General features: G+C 39.5%; 1 protein-coding gene across 1 annotated transcript; it reads left to right on the top strand.

Moving 5' to 3' along the window:
* Window positions 1-1,136: 1,136 nt before the first annotated feature.
* On the top strand, window positions 1,137-8,099 carry LOC306737146 (activin receptor type-1B-like; the record flags this gene model as incomplete). Its single annotated transcript, XM_079218847.1, has 9 exons — window positions 1,137-1,203; window positions 3,830-4,075; window positions 5,008-5,274; window positions 5,401-5,631; window positions 5,724-5,891; window positions 6,381-6,537; window positions 6,665-6,789; window positions 6,907-7,037; window positions 7,974-8,099. The coding sequence occupies 9 exons, from the start codon at window positions 1,137-1,139 to the stop codon at window positions 8,097-8,099; spliced, it is 1,518 nt and encodes a 505-aa protein (XP_079074973.1).
* Between the last annotated feature and the right edge of the window lie 3,383 nt (window positions 8,100-11,482).

Below are 11,482 nucleotides of genomic sequence, written 5' to 3'. Positions count from 1 at the left end.
CCATTAGAAATAATGCAAGTTTAAGGTACTTCCACAGTGGCTTCACTTTTCAGCACTGGAGGTGTCTGTTGTCAATGTTGTATTTTCAGCTTGTTCTGCTGCCCCTAAGGGGCCAAAAATAATAATCCAATGCAGCTGTAATGTCCAAATGCTGACGGTGGTTAAGACCAAAGACCATAGGCTATATTGAAGACAGCAATCCCCCAGTCATATGAAAGTGAAGAAATGTGACAAAAACACATTTCCAGAAGCAGTCTTTCCTCCATTCTTCTGACAGCAACGAGGCCATACTGACAAATAAATATATGCTTGGTGTAGACAAATAGGCCATTAGTGAGTGACCTGAAATTGTTTGGCATATCTCAGAGAATCCTGTCTGCCACATCCAGGACAACAGTACATCCTCATGATGTTGACCTTTACCGAAGTGGGTTTTCTAACAACAAGAACACAGGTTCTTTGGCTTCGTCATTTACTACTACTACTACTACTACTACTACTACTACTACTACTACTACTACTACTATTACTTACTAGGCTTTTCCAGAATTGCTGGAATGTGACATCCTGTCTGTGTCTTAATGCTATTATTTAATTTCACAGAGGAAGTCTCAGGCTCTTTTTATTTTTTTGTAAGTACATACCCTCACACAAACTCTCCACCCATTGTCCCATAGACAGACAGGCAGACAGAAAGACAGACAGACGGACAGAAAGAACAACAGACAGACAGACAGACAGAACGACAGACAGAAATAACTACAGACAGAAAGAATGACAGACATAACGACAGACAGAAAGAAAGAAAGAAAGACAGACATGCAGAACTACAGACAGAAAGAGAGAAAGAAAGAAATACAGGCATACAGATAGAAAGAAAGTCAAAGAAAGAAAGAAAGAAAGAGAGACAGACAGACAGAAAGAAAGAAAGAAAGAAAGAAAGAAAGAAAGAAAGAAAGAAAGAAAGAAAGACAGACTATGAGTCCCCCGCCTCTCCGGTCCCAGCTGTGTGCGTGCTGCAGCCTGCTGGTGGAGCATGTTGTTCACTGTTCCCTGACAGCCTGGCTCGCTGTCACCATCACGCCTCGACACATCTGATGAACGTCTCAATGCGATGAGCCGGCAATGCATTGATCATGGCTCACCTTGGGATTGCGTTGGCCGTCGTGGTGGTCCAGGTCGTCCTGTACCGAAGCTGCGAGGGTGAGAGACGTGTTGTTTGTTTTGGTCGTTAGCTGCTGCTGCTGCTGCTGCTGCTGCTGTGGAGCTAGCCGCTAGCTAGCGTTAGCTGGGCTAGCTGGTGTTTCACTGACACATAGACATGAAACCAGGTCAGCTTCAGGTAGTTTAAACCTAGGTTTAGTCTCAATATCAGTCATGTAAATGTAACCAAATACGACGTGTCACCGTGTCTCTGTCCAGCTAACGCTAGTTAGCCTCACGTCTGGTGCGGCAGGTAAAGCTGTTTGTGGAGCGACAGCTCGGTGGATAAACATTAACCTCTCTGGCTGCAAACAGTTGGTCTTTTTGGAGGAATAATTATTTAATATACAAAACTAACGCGAAAGAGATGGTTATCTACGTCCTTTACCTCTCAAGACATGTGACATGTTGCTGTATATTATACTGTCATGTGGATATTATTACTGCAAGTCAGAGTGCTCACATGTTAATGTTATTACAGTAGATGTAGCTACACATTACAAATATTACTACAGTCTCCAGGCACAGACATAGAGATGAAACTCTGTTTACAGTTTTGTTATAAAGATAAATATTACACAGATGTTTTATTTGAGTTATTCTGCCATATAATATTCAGTTATTGTAGATTCTTCACTGTTTTTACTGTTTATTATTTAGATCACTAGTTTTTGTACTATGTCTCTTGTGTGCACTTTACCCCTTTGCTGCTGTAATCCTGTAAATTTCCACACTGCGGGACTAATAAAGAGTTATCTTATCGTATCTTATCTTAAGTTCACTGGATATGTTGGTACATTATTACATGATGGGCAATATGTTTGTTATTCTTATTTATAATCCATAATTCCTGAAAATTCAGTGGTAAACGGTTCATAGATAAAATAAGCAGAAGGTAGAGGAAAAAAAGTGTTCAAGACATTGATGCAAAAATCCAGTATAGCCATAAAGAAGCTTACTGGCAGTTATTCTTATGGCATTTAAACGGGTGATTATCTTCTCAATAAATTGATTATTATTCCATAAATTGTCCCGAAAAAGGGAAACATTAGCATTCAAATTGCTTTTTTAGATCAACAGTCTTGGTGATACTCTATTTTATTTTGTTTTTTAAAAGCAGCAAATCCTCACATTTTAGAAGCTGTAACCAGGTTGATGTGGTGTTTTTGCTTAAAGACAGATTTAAAGGATTTGTTGATTATTAAAATAGCTGCCGATTCACTTTCTGTCTATCCCCTAATTGTTACATCGATCAACAGACACAGATACTTGAGGACAGATCTATTTAACACCACCAATAGGACAAAGTTATGTTGAAAAATGTGGAAACTGTTCTTTCTCTTTCTTCTGTCATTGCAACCTGTGAAATAGTGTGAGGAACACATCTTCACTGTACAGTACATTCCTTTGAGTGCCAACACAGTGCACTGTAGATATCTTATTTCTGTTCCTCTTATTGTCTTCAGACGTATGGAACATCTCATCTTATTGTTCTTGTCGGAAACAGAAAAAGATGACCCAGTGCTAATGCAGCTGAATTTCAGTGGTGATACAAACTGATGTGTACTTAACAAGAGTTTATATTTGTGATCAGTATCTTTCCTCTATTTTGTATCTGAGGTGTTTTTAAAACAATCAGCCAAATGTGGATTACAATTGCGTGACATTTAAAGCCATAGAAAGTCTGAAATGTCAGTATCATTTCATAATGAGTCACCATGTATCTTCCTTATTTCATCCCCGCTTGTTTAATTTCTCGCATTTGACCACCAGCATCCACCATGTAGGCTGGCATTGTATGAGTCAGCACCACAAACTAACACAATAACATTTCCCCTGTTTGACGTGAATGAGACTGAAGTTCAGCTGCATGTATTTGGGTTTTCTAACAACAAGAACATAGGTTAGTTAGCTACATCATTTCTACTGGGAATCCACTGGAGGCTTTTCCAGAATTGCTGGAATGTGATCTCATGTCTGTGTCTTAATGCTATTATTTGATTTCACAGAGGAAGTCTCAGTCTCCTTTTTTTATTTTTTATTACAGTCTAAGCGGATCATTTGATCTCTACTCCTACATACCCTCACACAAACTCTCCACCCATCCTCCCAAAGCCCATGTCAGCCTAACACACCCCACCTCCAACACTTCCTCTACTTCCTGACCTTACCAGCACCACGGTGACTCTCTGTCCTTACCTCTCTAGTTCATCTTTGCAACACATCAGTCATTGTAAAAGTTTCCTTTAGTGTTTGAAATATTGAAGAGACTCTTGAGAGAGATTTTGCTCTCTAACCTTGTGAGTTAGCTGCCTCAAGCGGGTCCCCCACAAACCAAACTAATTATATAGCCATCATCCTTAGCGTTCACAAAGTGAGATGCCACACGCTAAGCGGAGTTCATCATTGACAAAGTATTGCTAGTTATTGTCGTTTATATTTTGTTTTTTTCATGTGAGGATATGTTGCACATTGTTTATAAGTCCATAGATTATAATGTTATGCATACTGCCACGGTCCTCTACTGCACATCATGTGTACTCTAAGTTCCTGCACATGTTGCTCATACATTTGACTGTTTTTCAAAGTCGAGTATTTTTAATCATGCAAATTATTACATTTGCAGCTCTGCGGTGTAACTGCACCACTGCCCAGTGTGAGAAGACTGGCTCCCAGTGTGAAACCGATGGAGCCTGCATGGCCTCCACCTCCTTTATTGACGCCCAAGAGCAGCACATCCGTATCTGCATCACACGGGACAAACTTGTGCCCCCTGGACAACCATTCTACTGCCTCAGTGCAGAGGGCTTGCTCAACATCCACTGCTGCTACACTGACTTCTGCAACAGCATTGACCTCAAAGTACCTTCAGGTATACTGTCAGGTATCACACACCATACATTTACATTTAGGTCACCAAGTGGCTGACCTTCAAGCTTTTATCTTTTTTAATGACATATCAGAACACAAATGTAAGTCTATCATACGACTTGGAGCAAATACAAAAAAAGTATCTTTACCTGAAGTACCACACATCTAACATAACCCGAGGCATGAACATGTATCTCTTTCCTACACAGTTTTGTGACTCATGCTTCCTGAGAAGTGTCCAATGGGGTTTTGTACAGTGTCTATAAATATTTTTCAGAGTGAGTTCCTGTAGTGTTAATATGAAACTATTGTGACAGTATTCATCACCAGCATGCACATAAAACACAAGTTCATATGATTTGAAATATATGAAGCACTTCAAAAGACTTGTATAAACAAGAGGATTTTCATCAGAACTATGCTGCAATGTATGACAAATGGGTGTAAAAGACTACAAAGTGTTCCCTTCGATAGTATGCATGTTAGGTTATCTTGGAATGAGTATAGTGCAGAAGAAGGTTATGTCAGAACTTCAAAGATCCTGAAAGTCATTAATTTTTATGAATCAAGGGTGGAGTTGAGGAGAAACTCGAGCTTCACAAAGAATGGTCATTAGAGAGAACAGGCAGAACCAAGTAGGCTTTTACACTATTAGTGGGCTGTTAATGGAATTTCAGCACTTTTTGCACACATTTTTTATCGTAAAAGCCTTTCTGTGTATACAATTGAGCATTTCTTTCCTAAATTACTGGGAAGAATCAATAGAAGTTGCAAGAACAAAATGTTGACTCCATTTTATAATTATCTGCTTAGTCAAAAGCTTTGTACTGTTGTTTCGTACACTAAGCAGTTCATATAAAAGAGCAGCATCTGTCTTATGTGTGTTCTGAATGCCAGATGTTTAATTTTAATGTTATACTGTTACCTTTTCAGTCAGGTCTCCATCAGGTCTCGGGGGAGGATACGGCCCAGGTGGGACATGGGGGCTGGTGGAACTAGTTGCTGTGATTGCAGGGCCGCTGTTTCTGTTGTGTCTGCTGCTGCTGATGGGTGCATTCCTGTACCAGTACCACCAGAGGGCCTACAGCCACAGGCAGAGGTTAGAGGTGGAGGACCCCTCCTGTGACCACCTCTACATGACCAAAGACAGGACCCTGCAGGACCTGATTTACGATCTGTCCACGTCTGGTTCAGGCTCCGGTCAGTGCACAACGTGTTAATATAGCTGCAGGCCAGCACTTATGTTGCACTTTACACTGGTTTACACTTTTAGATCTGATTATTATCAGAAAAGTGCTGATGACTGTTCTCATCCTTTCTGAGCAGGTCTGCCTTTGTTTGTCCAGCGGACCGTGGCCAGAACAATTGTCCTCCAAGAGATAATTGGCAAAGGGCGTTTCGGGGAGGTGTGGCGAGGACGTTGGAGGGGTGGTGACGTGGCGGTAAAGATCTTCTCATCCAGAGAGGAGCGCTCCTGGTTCCGTGAGGCGGAAATCTATCAGACCATCATGCTCCGCCATGAAAACATCCTGGGTTTTATAGCTGCTGACAACAAAGGTGCAAAACAGTGACAGTATATTTGTTTGTCGTGAAATAATTAATCATTCTCATTTAAACGTATCATTTCTTTATTTGTGTCTGCTGCCCAGACAACGGCACGTGGACCCAGCTGTGGTTGGTGTCGGACTACCATGAGCACGGCTCTCTGTTTGACTACCTGAATCGCTACTCTGTCACTACTGAAGGAATGATCAAACTGGCTCTGTCAGCTGCCAGCGGTCTGGCACATCTGCACATGGAAATTCTAGGAACCCAAGGTGACAGCAACACGTTTCACCGCTTATAGTGCTTGTTTCCTCTGAAACCCGATCCTTATGTTTCCTCTGCACAAGGCCTCTCATGTTAACAACGGACCTATACATTTAAACAATATGATATGTCCCAGTAACCGTGTAGAATTTGATTGATTACATGTTACCCACAAAAATATGATTTATAAATTATGTTCTTGAAGACATTGTTTGTTGTTGTTTTTGGAATGGTCAGGGGAAATAGTAAGCCATCTGATCGTATATATCTATAATATACTGATTCTCTTTTAATGCAGTTCATTACTGAATCCTCTGTTTAACTGTCCGTCATGGAAGATTAAAGTGCAGTTGAGGACATTTTGTTGCACAATATGATGATTGATTTCTATTTAACGTATGCCCAAAAATAAATAAATGCATAAGTTGTTGTAGTTTCTATTTGAGTTGATATTGACAAAATACAAGTGTCTGACGTGTACATTTCTACTTTGGTAGGAAAGCCGGGCATCGCCCACAGAGACCTGAAGTCCAAGAATATCCTCGTGAAGAAGAATTGCACCTGTGCCATCGCTGACCTGGGCTTGGCCGTCCGTCACGACTCGGCCACAGACACCATCGACATTGCGCCCAACCAGAGGGTGGGCACCAAGAGGTCTGTGTCAACACACACAGCTTCAGCAGCTGACCGGCCTTTCTCACAGATATCCTTGACAACTTTCCCCAAAAATCCTTTATCTCTGCACATGATTGCAAACTAGGATTGTTTTTGCATCTCTCAGGTACATGGCGCCAGAGGTTCTGGATGAGACTATCAATATGAGACACTTCGACTCATTCAAATGTGCTGATATCTACGCTTTGGGGCTGGTCTACTGGGAGATTACTCGCCGCTGTAATAGTGGAGGTCAGACTCTTTTGTTTTTACTCTGGATACTCAACCTGTGTTGTTTGATTTTTTTATTGATGCTAACAACTGAGATCACAGCGCTGATCTGACCCTGACATTGTCCTTTGTTATCAGCTATCCATGAAGAGTACCAGCTGCCCTACTATGACCTGGTACCGTCTGATCCTTCCATAGAGGAGATGAGAAAGCTGGTGTGTGACCAGAAGCTACGACCCAACATCCCTAATTGGTGGCAGAGCTATGAGGTATAACAATGAATGTTACTGTTTAAGATCTGCAGTTACAGCGTAAGTTTATTACAACATCTAGTTAGTTGCTGAGATCTAAGAACGCTGTGAAATCACTAAAAAGTAGTCCAAGAAGTTGTCAGGTTAGTCCCCTGGGTTAAAATCATTTTAATATGGTAAAAATGATTACTTTAACAGATATTTGTCACTCTGTCTACAGTCTGCCTTCCATTCCAATCAGGCAAAGCTGTTTGCTTATTCACAACTAGAGAAAGATATATCAGCCGGTATTACTAGATTCAGTGGAGCTTAATTCAGACGATCAAGGTGTGTTTGATGTAATCTAGAAACAGTTTCTCCATCACATTGTTGTCCACCAGACTAGTTTATTTTGTCCACTTTGACTAGTTTACTTTGTCCAAATGTCCAGTTCATGTCTTGGTCTTAGTCTTTAAGCAAATCATTTAAGGGATCCAAGTATAAAATCTTCATGTTTTATTTTTTTGCATACGTAAAAAAGTACTTTTTTTTTTTGTTTCGTTTTTTTAAGTTCACAATTATTGATAATTGGCTTCAAAAACCCAGTATTATGTTTACCGCCTGTTAGATTGTTTATGTTTCCTGCCCAATCTGATTTACCAGATCTCAGCAGTGACTTAAGTGAGTTACTGCTGGAAATGACGGCAAAAACTACAAAAATATAACCAATGATGCAATAAACTGAGTTATCTTTTCAATCGTTTTTAATTTTTTATGCAAAATGTACATATTTATTTATATTTTCAAGCCAAATGAGTTGATTGACACGGGCAAAAATATGCTTACAGGAACAGGGTCTTTCAACCAAGCCTCGAACACTACTTGACTTCTTGAACTACATTTGTATCCTCATGATAATTTATATTGTATTGTAGTCTCTTAATCCTAATTCGCTTTTCCATTCTGCTTCTCCAGGCCTTGCGGGTTATGGGCAAAATCATGAGGGAGTGTTGGTACGCTAACGGCGCCGCCCGCTTGACGGCCCTGCGCATCAAGAAGAGCCTCTCCCAGCTCAGTATTGAAGAGGACATTAAAGTCTGAGTCAGCAAGGCGCGGAGAAAGAGCACTGAGCGGGACCAGACTCCACACTGTATGACACTGAGACGAAGGGGCCGGGCCCTCGATAAAGAACGCAAAAAGTAAGAGAATGTGATGGAGATTCGCACTTTGTAAAATATTACTCCATTGACACTCCTGCCAGTTTTGAAGCCACTTGATTTCTGACAAACCCTACCTCGCTTACCCAGCCAAACTACCAAGAACACCTTTCCTGTCTTGTCCTCAGCTACTGCTGCCCTTTTTGTTCCTCTACACTCCGCACTAACAAGGATCCTTGGATTTCCTTTGTACTCGTATGCAATTGATGGCAGGATATGTAATTAACCACCTAACATTTTAAAAAGCGGTTGCTGATGTTTCCTCAAGGTCTCTTTGATCACAGTTGCTTGATAGTTAACAAATAGCATTTGCTGTTTTTGTCTTTTTGAAAGAGGGCCAGCTGGGAGGGTTGGATTGATTTACTTATATTTTATTATTCTGTCATTTAATGAATAGATCTTGTTATTAATATATGGGTGTTTGTGAGGCTATTGTGCAGGTTTCTCTTTGCCACCGACAGCATTCAGGCTCATTACAAACGGTTTAGAAATCCTTCAAAGAGAATAATCCACCTGGTTCTGCTACAGCTGTGTTTTTTAGTTGTCTGCTGATTACTATGTGAGCATGTACAAAGCAGCCGAGACCATTTGTGTAGCTGCAGGCCATTTACTTTACAACAAGGTGTTTGAAGACTTCACCAGAGCTTTAGGGCAACTTGCCAAACAGGATTTAGCCTTTGGACCCCGAGCCAGGAGCCCCTCCCATAAGCTGTTGTAAACCTCAGGTTTCCTTATGCTTATAATCAACCCTTTATTTGTCTGAATACACATGTTGAATTTATAAGCAAAATGCATTTCACTAAGATGGAGGCATAAACGTAGAGGAGTTGATACTGTATGTTTACAGTAGTAGTGTATGTATGATACTGTATATATATATATATATATATATATATATATATATATATATATATATATATATATATATATATATATGATAGTATTCCAATCTGAAAGCAGCCGTTATCTCTCGATCAAGACACAGACCATAACCTGCCATGAGAATACGCGTTGCTGATATGCACGACATTCAGATAAACATTTTGCCCTTCGCCTCATCCAATCGTATTTACACTGTACTCTAATACGAGAATTTTTTTTTATTATTTTTAATCCCTTTTTAAATACACTAACTCCGGGAATCTGAATAATAGTTTGTTTTTATGTTAATTTTGTATATTGTCAAAGCATGTCCAATGTTCTTTTCACCTCAGGGCACATTTTCCCTGGTCAAGTATAACTACTGGAAATATACTAGCTTTTTAAGGTAATACGTGTGTAAATTTGACAGTTAAATTGAATTGTATGTTAATACTTAGATAAAATGTTATAGATGGTTGAATCTTTTATATCAGCTTTTTGGTTGGTAGAAAGAAAAGTGCTTCTATTTTGCTGTTTGTGAACAGAGTTGTGTATCGACCTACTTTTTGACCTCTGAAGCGACGTCGCTGTGCGTGTCCAACGCACTGCTCATGTTGACGTTCTCCTTCAGCCCTCTACGGCAGAGCAGTGTTTGATTTTTAATCAATGTTTCCCCTCACAGCTCTTGTTTGTTCACCATACAATACCTCCGCAATGTGCAAATTGTATGTGGATTGTTTCTGTCAAGCTAATCACTGTCTACATGTTTAGGTTTACCAGGAAATAGGTGAACTTTTGTCATTACCTGTATGCAAACTCAAGAGGTACTGTCTGTGTGTCGTCTTTCCCATGTTATTTATATGTGTATGCTGTGAGTCCCATGTGCGCTACTACTGACCTCACAGCATTAAAACCAAATTGTTCTCAGAATCATCTCTGGTCACGGCCTCTAGTGTTTATTTAAGATTATACCACTGAAAAACGAGACTGTACAAATCATGCCAATCAGTTGCAGTACACTCCACCGGACTGGAAACTGTAAAGAGAATCTGACTAGTCGAAATGTTGAAACTATATACTACTGAAATGTCTCACCAATACTACATTGTATTGTTCAAGTCTTACAAGTTGTTTGTCAGAACAAAGACTGGACTTGGCATGAGAGGGGAGCTCTACTGTTTGATAGGTGGTTGAGTGTTGATCATATTCATACACTAAAGAGGTATGTTTGTTAAATTGTATTTGCCTTACAATGTATAAAATGCATAGTGTATTTAAGGTTGTAATGCCTTGCTCCAAGTAGAATAGGAGGGTGTGAGTCAAATACATGATTTATTATTCTACAGGTTGACAACTCCCAGGTTTCTGTCTATTCATGGCAGAGACGACTGCATCCATGTAAAAAAAAAAATTCAGGACGTCAATCATGTACCTTCTAATATAGAGTAATAAATACAATTGTTTTCCTATGTGGTGTCTATTTATTTCACTTTCTTTCATCGTGGCCAACCCCAACTTTGTATTTAATAAAGTTTGCTACTTGGATGTTTTAGGTGATAACATGTCAGTGTTGTTAAGAGCTTGTTTTTTCACCTCAAATGGCCATTACAATGTTAATGCTGATTTAAATGAATGGTTAAATTGAAATGAAACGGTTTAAGTTAATGTTATTCTCCATCAATACTAACCAGTTACATCTTTATTCAAAAGGTTAGATGTGCTATATTAGATGTAAGCACTCAACAATATTTAAAATAAACTCAGAAACTTTATTGCTCAGCCTTTCAATCATAATCACAATACAGATTACTATAAAAACTGTGCATTTACATATGACTTCCATATGACATATACAGAAACAGTAAGTTTAACATGTCCATGGCCCATCTTTAAGAAAATGGAAAGTAAATGCTGGTATTGAGTGATTTTGATTGAGTCCCCGAAACACAATGAACAGAAAGCTGTTGAATAAATGCACTTGATGTTCATCACTAACTGTAACTGACAACATAACACCAGAAAACAAGCAATGCCACAATTTGGGTATTAGTTTTCAAATTGATCACTTTTCCAAAAACAGATGAGACTTTGCAGCATTGAAGCAATAAGCAAGACCCTTTAATGCCAAACCCAAAATGAGAGTAACAAACCAGCCAGAAAAAAGTTGAATGTACAATGCATTAAACATGTTATACTTAAACAAAATGTCAAAAGATAAAACCCATGAATATCCAGAGCTTGTGCATTTAGACAGGATACAGCACAATTAAAAGTCGACGAACAGCAGATTGATTGATGCCGTTCTGCACTTCACAAATTGGGTTTTCACAAAAATGCTCTTACAGGCTTTGTTGTCAGATTAAAACCTGAGCCCTTGAATTATTTGCACTGGCAACTATAGTAACT

The sequence above is a fragment of the Taurulus bubalis genome, assembly GCF_910589615.1.
Source record: "Taurulus bubalis genome assembly, chromosome: 5".
Taxonomy (NCBI): domain Eukaryota; kingdom Metazoa; phylum Chordata; class Actinopteri; order Perciformes; family Cottidae; genus Taurulus; species Taurulus bubalis.
The sequence above is the reverse complement of the archived record's forward strand: the minus strand, read 5'-3'. Positions and strand labels throughout refer to the sequence as shown.